Source organism: Pseudopipra pipra, chromosome 3 (assembly GCF_036250125.1).
Source record: "Pseudopipra pipra isolate bDixPip1 chromosome 3, bDixPip1.hap1, whole genome shotgun sequence".
NCBI classification, from domain to species: Eukaryota; Metazoa; Chordata; class Aves; order Passeriformes; family Pipridae; genus Pseudopipra; species Pseudopipra pipra.
Genome location: NC_087551.1, coordinates 109846992 through 109868059, shown reverse-complemented (window position 1 = coordinate 109868059; position 21068 = coordinate 109846992). Strand labels below are relative to the sequence as shown.

General features: G+C 42.7%; 1 protein-coding gene across 1 annotated transcript in view; it reads right to left on the bottom strand.

The window, feature by feature from the left end:
* EVA1A (eva-1 homolog A, regulator of programmed cell death) overlaps positions 1 to 21068 on the bottom strand; it is a 212955-nt gene that overhangs the window by 103901 nt on the left and 87986 nt on the right. Inside the window, exons 4-5 of the mRNA XM_064650679.1 lie at positions 17517 to 17669; positions 1234 to 1377 (exon numbers count right to left, since the gene is read on the bottom strand). Coding sequence (XP_064506749.1) covers positions 1234 to 1377; positions 17517 to 17669 — 297 coding nt within the window. The remainder of the gene's footprint in view (positions 1 to 1233; positions 1378 to 17516; positions 17670 to 21068) is intronic.

Sequence of the window (21068 nt, the reverse complement as noted above, 5' to 3'; positions counted from 1 at the left end):
AATCCCTGTGAGGATAAGCTTCTCTCCAGTCTCTTTATGAGGAAAGTGATATAAAAACCTCACCTTCCTGACTAGAAAACTCACAGGGCTTTGCATGGATAGCCTTGCTACTTCTTGCTACATCATTTCAAAGAAAACCCAATCTTCCTGCCTCTCCTGCCAAACAAAACAACAGCCAGACGAACTCAGAGCCTCATTGCTTCTGCATTTAAGTCTCTGCTCTGCAAGGTTCTGAATATGTACCATGCTATAGCAATTGCACAAAATGCTGTGGTGACTCCATCTCAAATGGCATCAGACTCAGCCTCCTGCAGTTACACACAGGGAGTGACACACAAAGCTGTTGTCTGAGGACACAAAATTCCTCCTCTACCACAGGCTCCGCCATCTCTCACCACATTCAAAGTGGCACCAGAATTTCCTCTTCCAAGTGGATGCAGAAAGGAACAGAGAGATAAACCGAGCTGATCCTAGCAACGACTATGAAAGCAAAACCCTGAAGAAAATATTTTTAAATATGTCAGATACAAATGACCAAAATATCATCACACAGTAAGAAAACAGACCTGATGTTGTTTTTATACCACGGGGCTCAGACAGGAACAGAATTTTTCTTGTGTTACAAAATAAGATGACTAGTCAGGTAGGAGCACAGTGTCTGCTCAATACAATGACTTAAACTCCCAACTTAGAGCTCCAACTGTTTATTTTTTATTATTTTTTTTTAATAACAGTATTTTGTTCGAAAAAATGTTACAATTTTCACTTGAAGATTTTGGGAGTGACTTTCTACTAGCACAGTGGATGAGTATGGATTGGTATTCATCTGATCCTAGGGTACAAAATGAAATACAGAACAAAGTAATAAGGATCCTACTGATAACCACAACTTCGCTGCAGGGTGCCAACATTCAGGGTGTAAACTTCCACTGAGTGGATTGATTCCACCACCAGATTTTCCTGCCTTGAAGAAACAGCTGAATGTGTTCATAAGATATCACTTCCACCTTTTTTGCTTTTTCTGTCAAGCCAATGAGTACAAAAAGTGACAGAATTAAACCACTCCGGTGATCCACAGAACTTTCCCCTGTTGACTAAACAAGAATCACCGTGAGCCAACTGGAAGCTCAACAACTTTTTGTGTATGATAATGTCTTGTTGTTCTCTACATACCACTGTTCATCAAACATACACCCCTGTGAGAGTTTAAAGTAAGAGAATTTTGTGACGTACCACAGGTGTAGATGACATTAAGATGCTTTTGGATGCCTGGGTAACAAGGATCTCCAAATTCATAGGTGCTGGCATATATGCTGCAGCTTCTTTTCCCATGACAGCGCTTGATCATGAGCTGGAGAGCAGTAGCTGACTGACACTCTAAAAGGGAAAAACAATACCTCTTTGTGAATATTTGTCCATTCACAACAGAAATTGCCTAGAAATAATTTACCAGATGCAGACTGAGAGCACATACATGTGGGATTTCCACATTTAAAAGTGTTTGTGCTTACATGGGAAGTTGTATCTGACTCTAACACACCTCTAATAAATTGTAAATTGATGAAAGGAAATTACCAAAAAGATCACTGAAGAATCAGAAACCCCCATGCATCTGCAGAAAGAAGGCTGCAAATAAAAGATGGCTTGTTTTCACAGGGAAAAGGCTATCTATAATAAAAATAATTACTTATCATTCTACAAAGATCTGAAAGGACTCTAAGACAGGTATCAGTATCTTCATTTTAATAGATGGAGAGAAACAGCTTCACAGAAAAGTAAGAAGACTAACAAGAGCAAATCAATGCAGAACATGGGGAAAGGTCTCAGACCTTTGGAGTCTTACTTCAGTGTATTTATCCAAAAACACTACAAGCTTCCCCATGCACTAAGAGACTGTCATAGCAACAGAATATATGTTAATAAGCCAATACAATTATAATATTCATATGGAATTCATGCAGATTAATTTAGCTGTCCAATAATGCCATGGATCACAGTAACATGAAAAGTTATTAACAAATTCCCATCTCACAAGTGTAGGGGAGTTGGACACTGGGGCCTTGTTGGGGAAGGGTAAAAGTCTGATTTGATTTGGATGTGTTGGGTTTATCCAGGTTTTGCTTGCGTAGTGGGTGGACTCTGGCTGGGGGGCACCTGGTGTCCAGCCAGGGTCCACCCACCATGCAAGCAAAACCCTTCACTCCTGATTTTCTCTGCCTCCTTCCCTCCTGTGGCACAGGGGGACAGGGAATGGGGCCTGCATTCAGTCCATCACATGTTGTCTCAGCCAATCCTTTCTCTTTGTGGGGAGGACTCCTCACACTCTTCCCCTGCTCCAGTGTGGGAACAGATTGCTCTAGCTTGGGCCCCCGTAGAGTCACAGGTCCAGCCAGGAAACCTGCTCCAGCACAGCCTTCCCACAGGGTCACAATGTCTTTTGGGTATCCCTCTGCTCTGATGTGGGTTTCTCCATGGACTGCAGGTGGATCTCTACTCCCCCATGGACCCCCATGGGCTGCAGGGGCACAGCTGCCTCACCATGGTCTGCACTATGGGAATCTCAACTCCTGTGACTGGGAAGGAAGAGCAGCTGCTGCCCCTACTTCTTTACTGACCTGGGTGTCTGCAGGGCCGTTGCTTTCACACATTTTCACTTCTCTCTTTCCTGGATGCAACTGCTGTTGCACAGTAACTTCTTTCCCCTTCTTAAATACATTATCCCAGAGGCACTTCCACCATCTCTGCTGGGCTCAGCCTTGGCCCATGGTGGTTCCTCTTGGAGCCGCCTGGCATTGGCTCTGTCAGACATGGGGGAAGCCTCTGGCATCTTCTCACAGAAGCCACCCCTGTAGGCCCCTGCTACCAAAATGTGAGCAGGCAAATCCAATATAGCTTGTTTCATTTTGAGGGGAAGAGATGAGGAGAGTTTGGATAGGCTTTTTTAGCCTTTGTAACACCCATAAGAGCTGTGTCAAGTGCCCCTCTCTGGCCCCAGCTACAGACAGATGTGATCAGTGTCCCTGTCTGCCCTTAGAAGATGTTGCATTTCTAAATCTAATGAGTTACTGTGAGGTGGAATAATTATAATATTGTCATCTACCAAGTAGAAATTTGTTTTAAGCGCATTTATTCCATGCAAGTAGAAACATTTCTTATATCAGGAATTTAGAATATGGAAAGCCCCAAAAGTAAGTATTTTCACAAGTCCTATTTTCTGTCAGATGTTTTTGCCTGTCTTCTCAGCTAGGGTGAAAACAATTTGTAGAGATAAGGTCTTGAGCTTTTAGGTGCAAGACTGATAGTTTGCTTTCACCATCCAGCCAGGATCAAGCTTAGGGGGAAGCTGACAAGGAGACATTTCTTCAACATCAAATTGTTGCTAAAAGCAACAGGACAGCTGCAGAGAAAGGCATACAAACCCCTTTAGGTCAGTAATTAGGAGGGAAGGAAAGGGAAAATGAACCCCAAAAGGTATTGAGTGCTAGAACAAGCACAACAACAAAAGCCATGAGAGACATGGGAAAGCCATAGAAAACCAAGCCTAGAGGGTAACATGTTTTTTTTCTCAAATCAAAGGCAGCATGATGCAAATGACAAAAGAACAAGGCTCCATGTGAACATTTTCATACTGAACCACCCAAACCTCCTTTGGGGATTTCTGATCCAATGAGTGTCAGAGGTTCCAGTGGAAACATCTGGCATGCGGCAATCCTGATTCATTGTCTTTTTGCAAATGTCCAGTTAGAGAAATTCATCAAATCTAAGCACTGCAGAGGATTTCGTGGAGGGTGCCTATTCTTTTTACTTGTTATTGTTCCCATACAAAACAGAGAACATCCCACAGCTGTCTGCTCAGGGGCCTTGCCCCCTGGCACAGGAACATTACCCATTATTTGTCCTGTGAGGGGCACAACAAGGCTTTTGCATATGTCATCCCCAGAGATGATCAGCCTTTGGGATGTTCCTCATGCAGGAATGTGCAGTAACTACAGACTCTGCTCTCCACCTTAACGAACTGGATTGACTCTTCAGATGTCAAAGCTGTAGATTCAGCTCACTGAAAACACTTCTAGGAGTTTTATTTGTCATATATCCTCACAGTAACATTGGCAGCTTTTCTAGCTATCAGTAGTCATGTCCTGGTATTGATGACTTCCTTCCTCCCATGCAGTTCTGAGAAGGCCGTGGTCTCCATTCATGCTGACTTTAGCAGAAGCATCTGCATTAGGAAATCAAACAGAGCTTAAATCTGGACACACTCTTATCCTGCTTGTTTTGCTGCTGCCCATTCCTTAGAATGATTTTGCCAACAAGCACTACCCCGAACAGGTAATACAGCCTGAGATCTAACAGGGCTAGTCCCAAATATCAATTTACAGAAGGCTCCCACAGTATTTTGGATGGAAAGCATGGACACAAGGTCACCCAGCCACAGGGCCAGGCAGTAGCAGGCTCTTTTCACTATATCCAGTCCAGAGCAGCTGATGTGTACATGGCAGGTGAGCACAGTCCTGATGCCACTTTATCAGGCAGCAGCTGCATTTTTTTTGGCCCAAGAGAAGACAGCCCTGCCCATTATATCCACTGAAAACAACATGCCTTACTACCTACAGGCAACCGTGGGACCCTACTCTAGTCCCTTCACCAGCCCCACAAATAATGTAGCTTAAGTTGTAAGAGCCTCTTCCACATAGCCCTAGATACTCAGCCTCTTCTAGGTAGCTCCATCATCCAGAGCAGGTCCTAACACTGCAATCCTTACTGGTATTTTATCACTGCCCAGGTCCAGTCTACACTGTTTTGGTACATGTTCACTGGTAAATGAAAACTTACGCTGGACCATCCCTGGCCCTGAGGCCAACTGTGGTGGAACAGCCCATAGTCATGATATTAAAAACTCTTACCCTCCAAAACAGTGATGGTACTCAGTCTCTGTCCTACAACCAATCTCAAAACACCTCTGGAAGCATTCAAAGCCAGGATAGACAGGGCTTTGAGCGACTTGGGCTTAATGTAAAACGTGCCATGAGCAGGGGTGTTGGAACAAGATGATCTTTAAGGTCCTTCCAACCCAAACCATCCTTGGATTCTATGATCTTTGGGACAGACTAGGAGTGTGTTAGCTGGACTAAGCCAACAAACTATGCCATGGATCATGCTACTGTTTCTCAGTACAGAAGATCTATTTCCAGTACCTGTGCCCAGGCCCTGGTACTGCTAGTTTACCTGTCTATATGTAACCCTTCATACTCAACTTCTTTGGGCACAGACCAGGCCTCCATATTCACAAATATCAGTAGTGAAGTCCTCAGCTCTCCAATTGCCAGGCTGCTCTAGCTCAACCTGCAGCAGCCAAAATGAGCAGTAAAGCAGAAGAGACTGTCTATGCTTCAATTACACATGGGGATGAAAGCCTCTAGCATAGAAAACAGAGCACCAAGATTGTAAAAGCCTCTTTTACATGGACCTTTTACAAACCTTGTAATATATCCAGGAAACATACACAAGGAAAAAGGCACCTGTTGTGACAGCAGCACATAAACCATCCCATAACTTAGCTGAAAGTAATATATGGAGCCTACCCCATCCAACCTCCTGCCCAAAGCACAGCCAGCTTTGATGTTACATCAGTTTGCTCAGAATTTGTCCAGGCAAGTTTTCCACAGAGAAATATTCCCCAAACCCATCTCCAGGTGAAGAATGAAGAATTTTATCCTTGTATCTACTCAGCTTTCTATTACTGCAACTCGTGTTCATTGCTTTTGGCGTTAGTTTGCTGGTTTTTTTCTGTGTGTTTCCAAGAAGAGTCTTCTGCAGAGCAGCCCATGCAGTAGTAGAAAACAGCCATAAGGTCCAATCCTGAGCTTTCTCTTCCGGGGACTGAAAAATGCCAGGTCCCTCAGCATTCCCCCATATACTATGTGCTCCAGCCCCCTCAACAGCGTGGTGGCCCTTCACTGGACTTGCCCTTCACCTGGAGAGGTATCACTTTACTTGGAGAACCTTGAATTTGACACTTTGGTATTCCAGTTATACTGTAACAACGGTCCTGCTCAATTGGTACCACCTACAAACTCTGCCCCATTATCCAGGTCGTTACTGAAGATTTTAAGCAATATTGGTCTCTGACTGCTTTTAGGTGGCTGCCAGCTTGGCTTCAATATAGCATGGTGGAGGTTTCTTTTAGTACCCCATTTTCTTGGCTCTTGCAGCAAACAGCCACAATTTAGGCAAGTCTTACTCTTTTCACTGACCTCCAGATCCTAACGAGCACCAAAATCTGGTGGATACAGGAGTGGCAGAAAGTCATCTGAGGCACCCATGTTAGAAGATCCAGATAAACTCTACTGACAACAGCAGGCATTTACCATTTACCCATATGGTAAATCCAAATACTCTTCTCATTTTCCCCATGGTAAGACTTGAGCCATTCTCTTGGAAGAAGTCATATTTTTCTAGCCCTGAAAAAAAAAAATCAGCTCTAGGAACAAATTTTGACCAAGTATTTACTTCAAAGATTTTCTTTTGGTTACAAAGGGGAAATTTTCCTGGTTTTCCCTCCACACAGTTTCTAAGCAAAAATGCCTTGTGCATTCCCATAAATGCCAGGGCAAGCAACCACCAGTGTTTTGAGGGAAGACTACACCAATATGGAAATCAGCTTTGTCTCTCTTTCTGATTTTTCTTGGTTTGTCAATATCTTTGTCCTCCACATTGAACTAAAAAATGTAAGAGCAGCAATCAAAACCTCCATGTGACCATCTTCCTTACACACTTCAAAGGGTTTGTGATAAGGAGCTCATTTAGCTGGATGCCAAAATGTCATATTCAAGCATCTTTATTCCCTCACTGACTAGAATTGAAGATGTCAATAATACATCTGAGAGGTGTCTGAGTGATAGGTGAGACTACAGCACCCTCATACTTCACAGTCACCACCATGTCATTTGGAGCTCTAGAAGTGACATGGTATTTTCTTCTACCCCCATGTCTCAGGAGTATAGAAACACTGAACATCACTCCTGTTGGCTGCTATGAAGTGCATGTAGGTAATTTAACTTCCAAATGTAAATAAGTCCATAGAGAACTTGTTCAAGTGAGAGTTCCAAGTATATTAATACCTCTTCTGGAGGTGATTCCAGGTCAGAAGTCTTCACCTCCAGGTGCCCATTCTCAGAGCTCAGAGAGGGAATAAAACAGAGGTTCTCTTATCCATAAATCATGCAGTTAGCCTGTCAAAAAGGTGCAAGGAAACCAAGCCCAGCAATGTGGAGCAGCAGAACTGGGCTGTGGTCCCCTTCAGCTGGCCAAATTCATTTTTTTTCTTCAGGTCTTCAGAAGTGGGAAAGTAGACATGGCACTCTTCTTGTACCAGATGTCATGCTCATTCAGGGAAACATTACAGTTGGACTCTAAGATCTCAGAGGTCTTTTCCAACCTTAACGATTCCCTGTTCCATGATTTCCTTTCTTCTGCTGCTTGTTTGCTTGCTAAATGCAAATTACAAATGTTGTATGAGACACCACCCTGGCACCAGTGAGATAAAAGTGATCCCATGTGTCAGAGGTGTGGGAAGGACACTCACAAATGCCAACACTCTATCACTAAGTCTGAGGTAAGTACTGCTAAGCAGAGCCAGGCCCCTACCAAGAACCTTTAAAAGCTCAAAAAGCTCAAATCTCACAGTAGAGCAATAAAAACTGCTTTAAGACCTCATAGATAGAGAGCCCACTTAGAGAGGTTGGACCAGAGTTACCCTCAGCTTTCATTAGTCTTGGCTTGCTTCAGTACACTGCCAGAGAGCAAACACGAATCCTGGCTATGGCGAAACTTCCACATGTGAAAGTGTTTAAAGGCATCAGCTGTGCTTTTGGAATATGGTATTTTAAAACTAAAGTTGGGGATTTGGGGGGAGTGAGATCAGCTTACTTTATTCTCTTTATTTCTGGCCCCACTTTCTAGAAGTTGCACGACCCTCCAGCCTTGCTCCTGGATCACTCCACAAATGCAGATTGCTGGAGAGTTTCATTTCACAACCCTTAGTCCAAGCCCTCAGTGGGTAATTCATCTTACCAGCTGCATCTAGTAGGATATGACGCCTTAGTCTATTTTCTTTATTAGGCCAACCTCTCTCAGGGTAGAAACCCAAATCAGGGCAGCAGAGCCATGATGGAGGGTCTTACCAGCTGCAGCTTGCAGAGTTGGCTTTAAAACTGGAGTCGGTCTCAGTGATGTAATGTCCATATCATCAAGCTCACCACAATGAATGGATTTTAGTCAGTTTAAGGCTGCTTCCCAGCATGACTATTTCTTTATTACCTCTTCCTGGTAAAAAAAAAGAAACTGGAGCCAATGCCTATTAATCACATCCTTAACTTTGGTTACTCAGTGTTACTTGTTTTTCTCTGGTATGGGTGATACATCTAAATCTGAAATCCAAGCCACACATTGCTGCTTGTGGTTGCAAAACCTATCTGGGCTTGAAAGAATGCTTCCAAACAGTTTAAATTTTGCATTTTGGTAAATCTGAGTTGCTCTGGTAGAGATTGGAGCCTCTTCCAAGGCATCAGCTATCACAGATGGATGCACAAATAGATTTAGACACCTAGTTTTGAGAAGGGTGACTAATCCCACAGTGAAGTTGGGCATATTACAGATGTTTGAGAGCATCTGTGCATCTTTTAACCTTGTGATCAGACTCACCTGGCACAGCCATGTTGAGCCTGCAAAGGCAGATTCCTGCACAGATGAGACAGGCTGTCCAGAGCAAGCAGGACCAAGCACACCTGGACATGTGAATATGCTGTAAAGCTGTCAGGTAGTGGTTTTCCACAGGCTCTCCATGGATCTGGAAAGGCAGCAGAGCACGGAGCACAACCCAATATTAACATGTGTGCACTTAAAAATAAGCAAAATAGAACCTGAGAAGAAAACTCCACCCACTGGCCAGAGGATGCACTCTCTGAGTCAGTGAATTTGGGAAAAAGAAATGGAGCACTCAGCCTACTTTTCCAACCAACAAAGTATAAGACCTTGAAGTAACAAAAGGACCAAATGATTGGCTGTAGTTAAAGGCTTCAGAAAGAGAATCACTGCCTGAAATACTATTTCCAGCAGTGCATGTGAGGTAAGTGATTAGGCACTGGAACAGGACTGGTGGTACCTGATTAAGAGACGAACTCTGTGCCAAGCTTTGGCTTAGTGTAAAGTCATCAGGAGCAGACCTACATCTCGAATTTAATCAGCAGACCCCTAGCTTTCCATGCTGTCTTTTGAGGAGCAGGTGAAAGGAACAACCTAAGATACCTATTCCCTTGAGGTAAGTCATTTACAAACAATTGACAGCTCTTGGAGGACACTCCTCCCAAGCAGAGGACAGGATTTTTCTCCAAAACACGCAGCCTGATTTCTTGCTAAAGAATTAAAGAGGAAAAGTTACTTGCTGGGAGCAGTGAAGCAGAGAGGATAGAATGAAAAACGGAAGATGTGGGAGTCAGTGATCTAAGAGGAGAGAAATTTAGTTCCTGCAAAGAAAGCTGGCAGATGCCTGAATCAGTGCTGTGGTATCCACTCGTCTGCCAAAAGAGAAAGCAAACTTCAATGGAATGGCAAAAAAAGATGTAAGCGGAAGTAACTCCAACCTTGCAGGTGAGGCAGCTGCCTAATTCCTTCCATGTTTTACCTAGGAGTGACTCAAAACTGCCCCAATCTGCAAGAGAATCTCTATCATAAACAGGAGGGAGGGAAACTCTCCTACTTTTGGACAGTTTCTCATGTATTTTAAAGATGCTCCATTAGTTGTGTTGGATACAAAGTTCAGCTCCCTCATATAGCGACAACTGCTGGAGGTGTCTAAGCCTCTGCTTCAGCCAAAATTAGCCATCCAGCAGCCTATGAAGGATGTCTCCACAGAGCATTGATGAGTCAGTCTGTACTCTGTGCAGTATATCAAATTTCAGGCATTTTCAGCTCAGCCCATGCCCGTCAAGTTTGATGTTCTCTTTAAAAGCCAGTGCAGAAGACTGTTAATAAGGATGGACTCTGTCCACTTTCTCTCTCAGTAAGCAGCCTAGGAAGGTAATTTCTTTATCAGTGTGGTGTTGTCACATGGTTTCTGAACTGAAATACACTGAATTTCTCTTCCTTGCCATGGAGGCACACAAGCCTCTGCAGAGAACACAAGAAGTGTCTTGGATCTAGATCCACAGGAAGTGTGGAAGAGGCAGAAAACCAAACTGTAAATACTTATGTATCCATAAGACCAAACAATGTGAAAATCAACCAATGGAAACAAATGACTGCCCTTAAAAAGAGGTGCAGAAGCAGATGTTTAAAGCGGAATGCTCAGAAGCAGAAACCCAAAGCAATCAAAAAGTGAAGTTCCTTGCTGCTATTTGTAATAATGATAAATTGTCATCATCGTTATTACAAATAGCAGCAGAGAACTTCACATTGATGCAGCACAATGTCACTGAAAACAACTGGCTAAAAAGGAAATCTATATCCAAACATTAGAAGGATGTGCAGAGAAGGCCAGCTTTACATTAAAAAGTACATTTTAAAGAAAGAGAGAGGAAAAATTAGTCACCATACACTTCATAACACTTTGGAAACTTCAGCAGCAGGCCGGAAAAGACAAAATGATCTTAAAAGAAATCAATCATATTTAGAGACTGCAACTGATGGATCGATTACAGGTTTAATTACAAATCCTATAGTTACAATTAGAAACATTTGGTTTATTAATGTGAATTTAAATCATCTTATCACCTTTGTATCTGGAATCAGAACTCATATAAAATATATGAGGCAGAGACTGACTCAGAGTGTGTAAAGTTGAGCAAATTAATAACATTTCTGGGGTTTGGGGGCTAAAGTGAGAATCTGAGGACAGCTTCTAATGCTTTCCAAGAAGTCTCAGAGAACAAAGAAGTTTTGGTCTGGCAATGACAGCAAAAATTTTTCATTTGCAGCAGAGCTGATTATGGGCTGTAAGGCATTCAAGATAAGAAGCAAAGAAGCCAACAGCATCAACCTCCCTCAGTACAGGATAGGGATGGTGCATTCAATTCATCTACTGCTCTGTGGAGTCCTTGAGTTCATTTGTCCTTTCTATTCATTACAGCCCAACAAAAGTCTTTTCCTGAGTATGGAGACAGTCAACAAGTGCCTAGATTTAGGCTGAAGCAAGGTCCGAACTTCAGAAGCTGTGGGGTTGGCCCATTTTTTAAAGAGATTACCCAGCTAATACAGCCTGCAAGTCACTTCTTGCCCTTGGTTCCTAAAATAAAGCATGGCGTGCCTGCAAGCTCACAGGTTTCACGTTACCTTTGTTTCTCAGGTGCAGCATTAACCATCACAGTAATTTTACAGTATTCCTGAGCGACATCTGAATTATTTTAAGACAAACTTTATCAGTCCTGAACAAGTTACATTGGTTTTCGTTCAGAGTAAATTCATGGAAATAAATTAAGATGCTGTAGATTTAAATCTTTCAAGTTCTGCCCTTATGTTGTTGGGTTTGTTTTTATTAATAGTTGGACAATAGGCATCTTTTATAAAATCAGCTACTAAAGAAGTTGATACTACTGATACACATGCCTGCTTTACTTCTTCAAATATCACACCAATAGCATCACAGAAACTGCTAGTGCTGTTTAAATCACTGCTTTCAGAATTTTTATTTACAATCACTGCATGGGGTCACTTCACTGTAAAGAGCGTTTTAAAACCAACTTGAACTTAGGGAAAGATCTTGCCCAGATTCACATTTGAAAGGATTTTCTCTTTTCTTTCTTTCTTTTTTTTAAATAGCTATTGTGTGCATATAAAAACAACTTCATATAAATCACTTTTATGACTCTATGGAATCCAACAATAGTTTGAGTTTTCTAGAAACAGCTGTAAAGTGATTTTAATTACCTCCTGGTGTTTTGAGGCAAAAATTGAAACACATAAAGTATCTAAAATTGAAAAACAACTTTCTGAAAGCAGGCTTTGTCCCCCTTTAACTCAGCATTCTAAATGAGAATTGCATTTAATTTAAACAGCAACTGATATTTATTTAGCCTTCAAATTTGGATACTTGTGAGTTTTACTACATAGAAGCAGATCGGTCTCTAAAAACATGTTCTTAATCATGAGCTATACACATAATAATGTAGTTTCTGCACTCAATGCAAATGAAGCATATATAGAGTCACATCTACAAGCAGGGGTGCTTTGGAAGCCTGGTGTGCACCTTAGAGAGGAACAACATGGTCTGACGCTCCTACACCTGCTGCTTATCCCACAGACCTGGCTTTACAGTTGGTTTAAAGGACATATGGTGAAATCAGGATGAAGCATGAGAGCATTCCAGCTGCAAGCACTTGCATCTGCTAAAGGTCGACCATGCTACATGGCATTATCTGATCCCCACAGATTTCAGTGGATATCCCATCCTTTCCTGCCATCCCAGTCCCCCTCTACTTCCCCCTTCAGTGCCAGAGATTACTACTCCTCATCAGTCCAGCTCCACAGTTTGGGGGCCTTTTATTTTTAAATATTTGATTAAGACCTAGATTAGAGCACAGCCACAAACTTGTACTGATGGAAACAGGGTGGAAAACAGTCACGGGTGGTGAAGCAGAAAAGAGATAGAAATGCACATCTGGAGGGGCAGCAGTCTCTTAAAACCAGCTCTTGTGCTGGCAGGAACAAGTACCATGGAATAAAATGGATTTTTTACTGCATGTATTTCATACTTATTCACATGCTAGGTCTGATCACAGATAAACAAACCAGAAGGGTCCATTATTTATATGGTGTAATAAATATTTATATGAGGGCTCTGCTTCGAGTCCCATATACATCTGCATTAAGAGGAGGAAATCAAAACAAACTGTGTTGGATCACCTTCTGTCACTAGAAGCATTAGAATGAAAAATGCCAGGGAATGAGTACCTAAAGGACTGGCTCATTTGCTGCTCTTGCATTATCAGATTCCATGAATTAGAGAGCACCACTGACCATCTGACTTTCCTCGGGGCTTTGTAAACACATCCGTTTCTCCCCTTTATAGAGGCACAGGAGAGAACTTGTATGTTAAGTGACAAGGACATTTCACTTCTTAGCAGACTACTCAGCTTAACCCACACACCACGACCCAGAGCTGGGCTGTGGAGCCAGAGTTCCCACGATCTTGCACTGACTCCAAAGCCAAGCCCGGATTCCTTCTACCCAGGATGAGCAATTAAATTGCTTTGGGCTTTTTGTATATGTGATGGAGAGAGATAGGGGTCCTTGAGAAGCAGTCCTGGATCCTGTGTTAGAGGTCAGCTGAACACGTCCATCTCACTCTCTGTGGTTCAGAGGGGTAGCTACTGTAAAACTAAATAATGCGAAAATGTCTGGTGTCCTGAATATGATCAGAGATATTGCTACACTAAGTGATAAAAAGGGTAATCATTTTCCATACAAGTTCTTCCTTCTCAGCCTCCAAATTAGATCATTACCTTTCACTCAGATACACATAGGAAGAGGCCATTTTTTAAATTGGCTTCTCTTGATAGAAACAAGTAACTTAGAGATGCAGGCAGAGGCAGCTGTAAACAGCATGAAAAAGGGGCAAAGGGCTCACTAGGCTGAGGGAAATGAATGGTTCATCGCTTGTAAATAGCTCTTTCCCCAGAGACTTCCCTATGCTCTGTGTATGCTCTCTGCACATGCTGGCAGAAAAGTGGAGGCTTTATTAAGAGAGTTACAAATAAGGTCAAATTCCTTTAGGAGCTTTTCAAAGTTCCCAAGGCATTCAAGGAGGGGTCCAGCTGTTTGCGGGTGTTTCCCATTACGGTCAGAGACACAAGTTTTAGCATGTTTCCAGCTAAAAGGGGATCTTGTAGATTTTCTCTTTAATGTGACAGGGACAGGATGGAGTTCTTAGCAATAGCTTTCTCTGCACCTATGACAAGTGCGTTCATACAGACATTAGACAAAGAGAAAGCATGCATCTGGCATGGCATGGCATGTGAAGTCTGACTTGGGGACCTTACATCACCCAAAAGCAGCACAACAATAGCTGGATTAAAAGGGCTGCAACATCACAATACCTCAGGACCCATCTGAGCACCTGATGTCTCTCATGCCTCTGGAGAATCTGGGAAACTCACTGTTGGTAGAGTTTATTTCCTTAACATTTCTACAGGAGTACAAAGTCTTGTTTTTCAAAGCAGAAATGACACAAATTGAATTATTTTTTTACCTTATATATGCAATGCTCTATTAGACCATCTCTCCTCCCCATCTTAGACCTCAGTTCTTTAAAAGCCTCACCTGTACAAGGTGTAGATTTCTAAATTCAATCCAAATGTGCATTTCTTCCACAGGAAAAAAAAAAAAAGGAATCAAATTTTCTGAACTGTTTTTCATTTGGAGAGGAAGAAAAGATAACCTTCACCACCTTTGGGGCAAGTATGAGTCCTTCACTCATCAAGTAGCTCATTTTGCCTGGATATAAATAATCACTGCAAACTTGTCCAGGACCTAATTGCCAGCAAAAGGCCTTTTGCCAAGGCTCAGACTTGACACAAATCATCAGTCCCATGAAATTCAAACAGAATAAATCTTCCATAGACAGAACATATCTCAGTTCTGCCTTACAGGAACTAGATGCTGCCACAAAGTCTGAGTCATATGGTCATATTTGTAAGATCAGCTTGCTGTGAATGTCTGGGATCAAAGGCTGTCATGGAGCAGCCCTCCCCACAGTGGAAACGTGGGAACGTGCAGGGAAATGTTCTCTAGCTAGCAAAAGCTTTGATTTATAAATTGTGATGTTTCCACCTGCTCCAAAGGAACAGAGTTGCCTGCTGGGCAAGGCAGGCCTGTGGCAGAATCACAGCTTCTGGAACAGGTTGGAGGACCCTGAGTGCTGCTCCCACAATTACTAGTGGCAGCTGGGAGCACAACCCACTCAGTTCTCTGCTGTAACTGCAGGCAGGACTGTGATTTCTTGCAGTGTGCTGTGGGGAAGTATGATGTGAATATGCTTTTTGCTGATTTTGGCTGAAGATGGATCCTACACCAGTTTCTCCTGTGGCTCAAAGGTGTGTTAATTACAGCCACAACTCACCTTCCTGTGTTCCTGCATCACTGGAGCTCTGTCCCATTGGGTCAGCTCACACAGGTGGATGAAGGGAAGGTCATGATAAGCAGAGACTGCCTGTAACATTGACAGCATCATGCTGAGGGGATCTGTGAGCTGGTGCTGGAGAGACCTGAACAACCACTCCCAAAAGTATGGAATTTGAGAGCTGAACCATGGGGAGCCAAAAGACCACCTGCTCACTCACAGTTTTTTTTAGTTAAGCTCACACACACACACACACACTTCACTCAGGATTCCAGCATGCAGGGAAACATCAGTGTCAACAGCTACAGTCTGTCTTTCACCCTACACACACAGTGCCCAAATGTCTGGGAGGACCCAGGGAAGTCACTGCTCCATGGTGAGTTCCTCATCTCTCCTCCCCAGCCCTGGAGGGCATTCAGCCAGCCGCTGTCATACCTACCTACCTACCTCCTCGGCACCCCAGCAGCTCCAGGCTGATTTAACACAGATACTTGAGACCTCACCAATTCCAAACATGTGAATATCTGCTCGTGTCCAACATCTCAGTGATTTTTAGCATCAGTTCACAGCTTAAAACCTCATGTTGGATTTTATCGTAAAGCTCCCTCAGCATTCCCATCCCTGGCTTGTTGTTACAGTGCCTTGTACTGAGCCAGCTCTCATAACTAGAGAGAGAGCTCACACTGGAGGAAGGCTCTGCCTCATCCCAACAGCAGACTGGGTGCTGCACTCTGGGATCCGACACCTCATTTCCTTGGGCAAACATCCCGATTTGTAGAGCTCACAAGGCCACTTTGAAAGCAGCAGAGCATGCAGGTGCTGGAGATGCTATGGCACGTGCAGCCCTGTTGTCAGACCCCACTGCTTGTTCTCCCAGCTCCACTGCCTCCCATCCCGCTTTCTGGTGTCACATACTCGTATGCCAGACAGTACAAGTTTTGTGACTTAGCATCTGGGCAAAGAAGAGTAAAACTTTGCAGCTTCACGTAAGGTTTTGCTTCACACTGACACTGAAGAGCAGGTCCCTGTGCTGGTACCTTGTCACTGGTACGTGCCTGTTCCTGCTCTCTCAGCAAGGACAGAGGACTGGGGTGCTCGGGTCTACTTCAGAAACCCATCCAGTTTAATGACTCAGCAAGTCCTCACTCAGCAGTTCAACCACCACAGAAACCAGCGCACAGCCCCTCCCAAACGCCGGTCGAAAGTGGTCTAAGCTAAGCTGCCTCACGTATCTGCTTCAGCTTCTGCACCCTGGTATCTGGGGGACAACAGAAACACATCCAGGGACATTGGTCACCTCAAGAGATGGGAGATAACTCGTTAAAGGATGTTGACTCTGCTGTCACTCACCTCACCCATGGGACTGGGTAGGAGACTCTGCACTGCTCAGTTGTACTGCAGGTGCTCAGGGTTTCACAGCTACACAAATTTAAGGCACTCCCCACGCTGCACAAATAACTTGACTGGCCTGATTCCACCTGTGAGTTCCTACTGACACCCATCACCTGTGTATTATTTTTCCAAGCAGTCACTTCACATGCTTCCATTTGAATAGCGTTTAACTCCTTAAGGGCACTGGATCAGCAGCTTGAAGCCGAAGATCTCATACAGCTGAACAGATCCCAGCACAGGCAAGAGCAGCAGATCAAGCTTCCCTGTACAACTCCCACTAAAGTCTTTCCCCCTCTGGAGGCAATTCCTTTGGGAAATCACTTAATTCCCTCTCAGCTCTGCAGAGAAGGATCATGAGGAATGCTGAACACAGGATTTTGTACTGCAGACTGTTGCTCTCTCTTCCACAGCCTAAAATATTCAGTCATTTCACATTGGCTCAAGAACAGACAGTTCTAGTGAATGCTTTTCAATTATTTATCTTTCACTCCTGACTGTAAGAGACTATGATAACCTAAGAGTAAAGAAGCTACTTGAAGATATCGTAAGCCAACCATAACATGATGAAACTTAACAACTTGCTATTTTAATTTGCTCCCTTGCTTTAACTTCAGTAAAAAATTAAATGCAATATCAAGGCTTCAGTGTCGCAGATGGCACATGACAATATGCTCCTTCATGTTATAGGCAGAGGTTTGGTGTATGAACCACCAAGAGGACAGAAAATTGAACAAGAAACCCAAACACCTTCCAGCATATAATCTGATGTATCCGTTAAAAGCCTGTGACTTGATAACTTGGCTGGGACATCAAGCTGAACCTCAGTTTGGTGCTCATGATGAAGCTCACCAGGTATCACCAAGGTACCACATATCAGGAGCACTACCATGGCAGGTTTAATGTCCCAGTCTTAATTTTCTGATCAGGTTTTGTGCCAGCACTACCATGATGACAGTAAATGAAATCACCCTGCCCAGTTTAGCATGCTCTGTCAATCCATCCCCCTGCTTACCAATCATGGGCATCCCTAGGTTTTGGTATGGGCATTCCAGGCTGCCTCCTTGTGTCCTCCCAAAGATAGCAGAGTAAATGGCTATCACCATGCTCTTCTTACAGCTTAGCCTCAGCTTGTCATCTTCACAGGCTACTTTACTCTTGTATTCATCTGGAAGGAAACAAACACTTAATTACTCAGCTGATCCAGAGGTGGGCACCCATCAGGGAGGGTGGGAGCCCTCTCACCTCCCCGTGGTGTGAGCTCAGCAGCAATTCTGGGCGCACGCCCAGGGGTGCACATCAGCTGCCAGCACAACCCCAGCCTTAGCACTGCATTTGCTAGAGGAGCACGGATCTTTCCCATCATACATTTTCCCTTGACAGTATCAGCACATTTAGCCTAGCACGTGTCAGTTCTGTTAAATAGCCAAAATTTCATTTTGCAGAAAAATAAGTGAGGATGCATGGCAATTGAGTGATTTCCACACGGTGCTATGGCAAGGGAAGGTGAAAGCCTATCTTTAGGAACCTACTTCATCCATATCAGCCCTCTATGTGCCAAGCATTTATTCTACATCACAGAAGCTAAAATTCAAACCATCATTCTTAAAAGCCTTTTTTTCACAGCAGCTCTCCCTTGGTAGATCCAATGGGAGCTATGCTAAATTGGTTAATTATGGAAGCTGCTCCTACCTGTTGCAAACACAGATATACAAAAGCTGCTCCCCAAATTCTTCTCAAAATGATCAGCTCAAGAATGCAAAATACATTCTTGCTCTTGTAAGGTTGGTACACACAGAACAGTCACTCAGTTTACAGCTCTCAAGAAGACTGGACAATCATTTCGTAAGAAACTGCATGTCATTCCCTTCTCTTCTATTATTTGGATTATGGGAACCTCTAGAGGTCCCAACCTAGAATAGGCCCTGCCCATGTGTGTCTGCCAACACATCAATGAAAACAAATACTATTTTGAAGAGCTGAACCTTTACAGCTAGACATCCACAACTGTGAAAGAAAGAGACTAAGAAAAAAGCAGTGGCATAAAAAGACTAAAAAAACTGAAGTGGCATGTCTGTGGACACTGCAGCCAACTTAGGGCACAGCCAGAAATACACCCTCAGCCTCCCCAGCCTCTATAGAGTGACCTTGCTTATGTTATTTACCATTATAAATGTAGCCACAACAGCATCCAGATTGCTTATTGGGAAGGGCCTGTGACCCCTGATAACCTCCCAGGCATGATCAGTCATTTCATCTTGAATGCCTCTAGTTGTACCAGGTCAAAATTGTGCCATAAGAGCACACAAGCAACCAAACACATAACCATCAGCCAGTGCCTGAGGCTGCCCCTGGCCCTGTATCATTTCCTAGCATAGACGTGATTTTTGTCTCTCCCTGGCATTGATTTTCGGTGTCTAGTATCACAAACATACACACAGACACACACACATACATATATATATATACACATACATATATATATACATACATATATATATACATACATGTGTATATATATATATATGAGAACTTATACAGAGTCTATATGCACCAAACTATTCAGTAACTGACAGCACCAGATAATAATTACTTTATATTTTGATATTCAACTCTTTAAATCCTGGCAGTTAACACTTAATGTGACATTTTTTTACTGTAGTGTAATTCTAGGTTCAAGAATTGTTTTTCCTTATTGGTGATGGAAAGTAATTCTTCCACCAAAGTTGAATCATAGAAGAATTTAGGCTGGAAGACTCCTCAGGAGGTCATCTAGCTTAAACCATGTTTGAAGAAGGGTTAATTTCTACTTTAGGTTAGATTTTTTTAGAAGAAACTACATGGAGAAAACATGTATTACACCAAAACAGGAACATGCTGATTTAAAAGAAATATCTGAGAACAAAATTATTCCTCATACTCAACTTGGAAATTCCTGCTTGAAGCCAAAAAATAGCCCCCTCAAAGTAGCTTATTACCTGGTGTTCAGATCATCAATTGGAATGTGAAAACCCTAGTCCAAACCTTCACAGTCCAGGTGAGAATCTTAACCCTAGACCCTGTTCCAGTACATAATCTTCCTTCTCACTCTGCAACTTTTTTGCAAGAAACTCTGAAAGATCCTAGTTTTTCTCCCACTGCAGAGAAACTTTCAAAGCTTTAAAATATTTATTGAATGTGAAAACACTTTGTTATCCATCGCTGTAGATGAAGACACAATTAAGGCCTAATTCATTCATGGGAGAGTCTGTGCAAAGAACACACATCCCTCAGCAATAACTATACAAATAAACCCATGACCAGCTGAGTATGTAAAACAGTGACAGGAATCAGAAATAAAAGCTTTCTGAAACTTCAGAGTATGTAACAAGAGAAGAACCTCATGTAGCTGTGAAGAATCAGCGATGGACTTGACAGTGTCAGGTCAGTGGTTGGACTTCATGATCTTGAAGATTTTTTCTAAATTAAATAAGTCTATGATTCTATGACCATCTTATCTATGTAAGTATTTCATCCACAATCAACATGAAAGCATCTGAATGCAACACTGAACATACTAAGAGGTTTCATCTTCGCCTATAAATGTCTCCCATAGGATTTTTGTTTCTTCTGTGAGGGAAAATAAGTCAAAGCTTTAGCCTGCTATAAACTATAAAACTTAACAGAGTATAATAGAACTTTATAGACCTATTAGACCTTTTTTTATTTTACGAAAAAAACACAAATTAAAACTAAAAGCACAAGGGCACAAAACTCTCCAATAGGACAAGCTACACATAGTTAATGTTAAACCAATATTACAGAAAAGAAGAATATTTGTGACTGGCTGAAGTGGTTGAAATATTAAATAGTTGATTAACTTTAAAAAAAGAGCAATTTTGAAGCCTCTAATGAGAGGGTCCTCTGTGAAGGTCTTATTTCTTACAAGGCAGTAACTCAATTTCCTCTTCCAATTTGGTTATTATTAGCTACATATCTCAATTAACAAGTATAACTGATTGCTTAACCACATGTTCTATGGACTCATTTAAGGTCTTTGGAATATTTATTAAATTCTGCTGACCATTCAAAGTCAGAGCTTGTAATTTGGAAACTTGACTGGGATTTAAACACAGTGAATATTGCACTGAGCCCACTGGGATGGACAGGCATTCACTACTGAGGGTCAGTCCAGCAGTTATGAGACAGTTAACAACTTGTCCTTATAGCACCTTCCAGTTCCTAAAGAAGCTACAAGAGAGCTGGAAAGGGACTTTTCATAAGGGCATGGAGTGATAGGACAAGGGAGAATGGCCTGAACCTGAAGAAGGGCAGGTTTACATTGGATATTAGGAAGAAATTCTTTACTGTGAGGGTGGTGAGTCACTGGAACAGGTGGCCCAGAGAAGTTGTGGATGCCTCATTCCTGGAAGTGTTCAAGGCCAGGTTAGATGGGGCCTGAAGCAACCTGGTCTAGTGGAAGGTGTCCCTGTCTATGGCAGAGGGGTTAGAACTGGATGGTCTTTAAGGCCCCTTCCAACACAAACCATTCTATGATTCTATGAACAACAAAACATTGCCTCTTGCA